This window comes from Sphaerodactylus townsendi, linkage group LG02 (assembly GCF_021028975.2).
Source record: "Sphaerodactylus townsendi isolate TG3544 linkage group LG02, MPM_Stown_v2.3, whole genome shotgun sequence".
NCBI lineage: Eukaryota > Metazoa > Chordata > Lepidosauria > Squamata > Sphaerodactylidae > Sphaerodactylus > Sphaerodactylus townsendi.
In genome coordinates, this window is record NC_059426.1 from 8,806,091 (window position 1) to 8,812,090 (window position 6,000).

The window sequence follows — 6,000 nt, forward strand, 5'->3', positions numbered from 1 at the left end:
AGGAGGGAAAAAAGAACCACAGACCCTTTCTGCTGACCTTGGGCCAGTCATCTTCCCTCTCATCCAAGCAAACCTTCCTCACGGGGCTGCTGTGGCATCCCTGGCGAATCCTGACCCAGCCATGCTCTCTCTGCATCACCTACCTCGCAGGGTCGTTGGGAAATACCCGAGGGGAGGACAAGGAACCGCGGGCGCTTCCTGCCGACCTTGGACCTCTCTTTCTCAATCCAAACACAGCGCCCAGTGAGCTGCTGTGTGACATCCCCATGGCCGAATCTGACCCGGCCATGCTCTCTCACCATCACCTACCTGCCAGAGTGGTCGTTAGAGGGAAATACCGAGGGAGGAAAAAAAGGAACATGAGCTGGCTTCCCTGCCCGACCTGGGACCTCTCTTTCCAACTGGGGGCAAACCCTGCCGCGCGGGGCTGCTGTGACATCCCTGGCGAATCTTGACCCGGCCATGCTCTCTCTGCATCCACCCTACCTCGCTTGGGAATTGCGTTAGGAGAAATACCGAGGGAGGAAAAGGAACTCACAGCCTCTGAGGGCGCTTCCTGCCGACCTTGGACCTCTCTTTCAACCAAACCTACTTCGCAGGGCTGCTGTGACATCCCTGGCGAATCCTGACCCGGCCATGCTCTCTCTGCATCACCTACCTCGCAGGGTCGTTGGGAAATACCCGAGGGAGGAAAAGGAACGCATGAGGCTTCCTGCCGACCTTGGACCTCTCTTTCCAACCAAACCTGCGCCGCTGTGGGGCTGCTGTGACATCCCTGGCGAATCTTGACCCAGCCATGTTTTCTCTGCATCACCTACCTCGCATAGGAGTTTGTTTGGGAACACTTGCAAGGAAGGAAAAGGAACGTAATAGCTTCCTGCCCGACCGCTGGACACTCTCTTTCAACCAAACCTGCGCCAAGCTTAGGGCTGCTGTGACATCCCTGGCGAATCTTGACCCAGCCATGTTTTCTCTGCATCACCTACCTCGCAAGGTTGTTGGGAAACACCCAAGGAAGGAAAAGGAACCGCGGGCGCTTCCTGCCGACCTTGGACCTCTCTTTCAACCAAACCTACTTCGCAGGGCTGCTGTGACATCCCTGGCGAATCCTGACCCAGCCATGTTTTCTCTGCATCACCTACCTGCTTGAGGGTTGTTGCAAGAATGCTCGAGGAGGACAAGGAACCCGTAGGAAACGCTTCCTGCCGACCTTGGACCTCTCTTTCAACCAAACCTACTTCGCAGGGCTGCTGTGACATCCCTGGCGAATCCTGACCCAGCCACGCTCTCTCTGCATCACCTACCTCGCAAGGTTGTTGGGAAATACCCGAGGGAAGGAAAAGGCGAATCTTGACCCAGCCATGCTCTCTCTGCATCACCTACCTTGCAGGGTTGTTGGGAAATACCCGAGGGAAGGAAAAGGAGCCGCGGGCGCTTCCTGCCGACCTTGGACCTCTCTTTCAACCAAACCTACTTCGCAGGGCTGCTGTGACATGCTCGCTCCGTCCCTCCTCCCTCTGCCTCCCCTACCTCACAAGGCTGTTGTGAAGACACCCGGGGAGGAGGGGAGAAGCACCACGGGCCTTTCCTGCCGCCCCGGGCCATCCTCTCCCCGCCCGGCCCACCCCACAGGGCTGTTGTTGCAAGAAGCAGCCACAGGCGAAACCAGCACTCGGCCGGCCAGGAGGGAAGGGCCCGGCTGAGGGCCTCGAGCAGCCCCGGCTTCCCCCCCCCCCCCCGCCCCGCGCTCACTTCTCGGCCCCTGCGGCGGCGGCGGCGGCGGCGGCGGCGGCGTCCTCTTTGGGCGGCTCGGAGCCGTTGGGCCCGGCGCCCTCGGAGCGGTTGCACAAGGCGCGGCGGCCGGGCGAGGCGGCGGGGAGCCTCCTCAGGACCAGGCGGCGGCAGCAGCAGCCCAGGCCGGCCGCCCCGAGCGCCAGCAGGGCCCGCCGCAGCTGCAGCATCCTCCGTCTCTGAGGCGCACCGCGGCCCGGCCGGCGGCCCACCCTCCTTGCCACGCCCCGCCGGCCGCCCCATTGGCCCGCCGCCGCGCCGGCGCCGCCTCCTGGCCGCGCCCATTGGCCGCCGGAGCCGCCCGTCGCGCCTGGCCCCGCCCCCGCCGGGCGTGTGGAAGATGTGGCGCACTTGGAGCCCGGCCGTGCGGAGGAGGGGAGCGTGGCTTTCCCGCCTCGGCCGGCCTCGCTCCCGCATGGGGCCTCGCTGGGTTATTTGGGTTTATTCATAAAATATGTCCGCCCTGCCTCATCCCCCCAGTTCTTGAGCAAGAAAAGATCCCAGTGAAGGATCACGAGACAATAAAGATCACAACAAAACATCATCACAACTACATGTTATTTATGTGTAGATTTGTACCCCGCCCTTCCCCAAGGGGCTCAGGGCGGCAACAACAGTTTAAAACAATCACGAGATCATATAAGTATATTAAAACAGTTAAAATAATCATTGTTTAGACCACAGGTGTCAAACTCTGCGGCCCTCCAGATGTTATGGACTACAGTTCCCATCATCCCCTGCCAGCATGATGCTGGCAGGGGATGATAAGGAACTGTAACGAATCTATGGGCCATCTGGAGGAAACCTCCCTATGAGTTTGACACCTGTCGAACTGTCAATAAACTAATAAAACTGTGACAATTAAAATAAATAATAAAAAAAACACATAAAATCGAACCCCACTCCTCCCAGATCTGCAGCTGTAGAGAAGGCTATTATTTATCGAAGGAAACTATGACAATTAAAAGAAATGATTAAAAAACATATAAAGTAGTTATGCGGAGGGGGACTTTAGCTGCTTCCTTGTACTGGTAGGATATATTTTATTTACTTGTTTGTTTGTTTGTTTGTTTGTTTGTTTTATATACCGCCCTCCAGCTGAGGGCTCAAGGCGGTTCACAACAGGTTAAAACATACATTAAAACATAATTTAAATACCAATTACATAAAAACAGAACCCATTAAAAATGTGGACGGCCGAGGGAAGTGACCTAGGACGAAACTGGGAGCCCTGGGTACCCAAACCTGAGTTTGATGCCCCACCCCTAATGGTGACCAGCCTCTCCGAAATGGTAACCAAACAATGATTTTTCCACCAGGTTGTTTCAAAGTCACCATCACATTATAGAACATGCCCCAACTCACAAATTTGAACACAGCAGAAATATTTTTTGAAAACATTTTCAAAATGCTTTCGAAATGTTTTATTACCGTTGTATCCAATCCCCCCAATTGGGGAAAACAGCATCACTTTCAATGTTATGTAAACAGGGGACCCCAGATTCTTCCTTTAAGGTGGATTTAAAAGGAAAATCTGGGCTCCCTAGTTTAAACAAGTGATGCTGGAATCCACCCCCAAACAGCATTATTTTCAATGGTGTTTAAACTAGGGAGCCCAGATTCTCCTTTTAAATCCACCTTAAAGGGAGAATCTGGGGTCACGAATTCGCTAACATTAAGAAAGTTATAGCACCTTTTTGGGGTGGATTCTCCCCCACCCTGAAACAGCATCACTTTCAATGTTTAAACCGGGGACCTCAGATTCTCCCTTTAAATCTATGCTGAAGGGGATGGATTTAATAATAATAACAACAACAACAACAACAACAACAACAACAACAACCTTTATTAGGCAGTGAGAGAATAAAAGAAAGAAAGAAAACAAGCATTGGCAGGAAGGGGGTGGATTTAAAAAGAAAATCTAGGGAAATTTAGGGGGTGCCTGCTGTCAGGGGAGCAATTATTAAGATAGCAGCACCAAAATTTCAGAGTATCTTTGTGAGACCCTACTGATGATACCACCCAGGTTTGGTGAAGTTTGGTTCAGGGGGTCCAATGTTATGGACCCTCAAAGGTGTAGCCCTCATCTCCTATAAGCTCCCCATTTAAACGGGAAACAATGGAGGATGGGAATACACTCGCTTTGGGAGTCCACATAACTTTGAACTACTCTAAACCAAACCTCCACCAAACCTGGAGTGGTATCATCAGGAAAGTCTCTCTGAAGAATTCCTGAAATTTTAAAAGTGCTGCTAGCGCTAAAACCGCGCCCCCTGCAGCCCAAAAAAAATGGAAAAAACACACAAAATACAAAAAAAATCCCACAAAGCGAACCTCGCCCCCCCACAGGAGGCTGCGCCCAGGGCAACTGCCCACTTTGCCCCAATGGGAGGGAACGCCTCTGGTGGACGGCGTCTGGCTCCCCCACTCCCCCCCACATTGTGCCCACGGCAGACCAGATGACATGGTAAGATGCATTTTTTTAAGCTTAGGCTATTGGCCCAGCATGCCTGGCCCGGAACAGGGTCAAGTCCTTTACAGGCCCTCTTGGTGGGAAAGCTCTGTAAGTCCCGCGGGACCCTGATGATCTCCCCTAGGGAGCCTGTTCCACCAAAAAAAAGGTAGGGGCCAGGGCTGAAAAACCCTGCCACCTACTGCTTGAGGGACCAACCTGATCATTTTTGAGCCAGGGGGGATCACTTGCAGGTAGGAAAGGTCCCTCCTCCGAGGGAGTGGAGGAATCCTACGACTGGGCAATATATATGAGGGAGAGGAATTGGTCCCTCAGGTATGCACGAGGAGTCCGAGACCGCCTTGAGAATGGCTTTGAAGAGTCAAAAACCAACACTTTGGGAACCTTATCACAATCCGGAACTCAATCGGCAGCCAGTGCAGATGGTATAGGATCGGTGTAATTCGATATGTGTTAGCCCCCTAGATGTTCTATTGACAGAGATGTTAGACTTCGCAACATTATGGTTTTTTAATTTCCCCTTCCTGTAGTCTTTTACGTTTTTTACATTCTTATTTCTAGTGAAGAATTCTTCCTTTATAGACTTGCTGTCTTAGCTCCTGCACATTTCACCAAAACGTTCTCGCCTGAGAAGAAAATAAGGCAGAAAAGCAGCAGAGAATATTGGTCTGAGCAAGATCCTTTTATCGGTGATCCCTGCTACTCAAGGCACCTAAAAGGTTTGCAAAAATGTTTGCAAATCGTTTTCGATCGCCCCCTTACCACAATGTTTGTCCACATTTGCCCCCATCATGAGCAGTGTTCTCCTTTTTTTGGTTGTTGGTTGAATGGATGCATCATTGCTTCAGTGCTTCCCAGCTGGGGTTCTCTGCAGCTACCTGTATTTGATGGTTCAAAGATTTAACCTCAAGGGGGTGGGGGTGGGGACACACAGAAATGATGAAAATAAAGAGGCTAATGGATGCCAAGGAGGAAGTTTGAGATGGCACAGGGACATTGAAAATGGCAGCAGGAAAGATAAAACATTTTCAATATGCCTGCACATCAAGAAGAAGAAGACGAAGACGAAGACGAAGACGAAGACGAAGACGAAGACGAAGAAGAAGAAGAAGAAGAAGAAGAAGAAGAAGAAGAAGAAGAAGAAGAAGAAGAAGAAGAAGAAGAAGAAGAAGAGTTTGGATTTATATCCCCCCTTTCTCTCCTGCAGGAGACTCAAAGGGGCTTACAATCTCCTTGCCCTTCCCCCCTCACAACAAACACCCTGTGAGGCAGGTGGGGCTGAGAGAAGCTGTGACTAGCCCAAGGTCACCAAGCTGGTGTACAGGCTAATCTGAATTCCCCAGATAAGCCTCCACAACTCAAGTGGCAGAGCTGGGAATCAAACCCGGTTCCTCCAGATCAGAATGCACCTGCTCTTAGCTACTGCTCTTAGCCACTACGCCACTGCTGCTCAAGGGAAGATGTCTTGAAAATGTTTCAAACCAAAGAATTCTTTTAAAGGGGGACTTGGACCAAACGTTTTTGGTAACCAAAGGGGAAAAGAGAATGTGGAACACCGTGCAGAAAATGTTTTATCTCTTGCCTGAAAATATTTCAAAGGTTTGTGTGGAAAGGGCCAGTGTTTCCTATGAAAACAGAAAAGGTCAGTTATGTTGGACTCAATCTTGTAAAAACTGTAGCAGAAGCAGAAAAGCTGCCCCCGCCCCAAATCAAAACATTGATAGCACTTGTGAAGA

General features: G+C 51.3%; 1 protein-coding gene across 2 annotated transcripts in view; it reads right to left on the minus strand.

Annotated features, from left to right (window-relative positions):
* The window catches only part of GLS (glutaminase), an 81,974-nt gene extending 79,977 nt beyond the window's left edge, over positions 1–1,997 (minus strand). For both annotated transcript variants that reach the window (XM_048486848.1, XM_048486849.1), the window contains exon 1: positions 1,753–1,997. In XM_048486848.1, coding sequence (XP_048342805.1) covers positions 1,753–1,961 — 209 coding nt within the window. In that variant the 5' untranslated portion in view covers positions 1,962–1,997. The remainder of the gene's footprint in view (positions 1–1,752) is intronic.
* Positions 1,998–6,000: the final 4,003 nt, after the last annotated feature.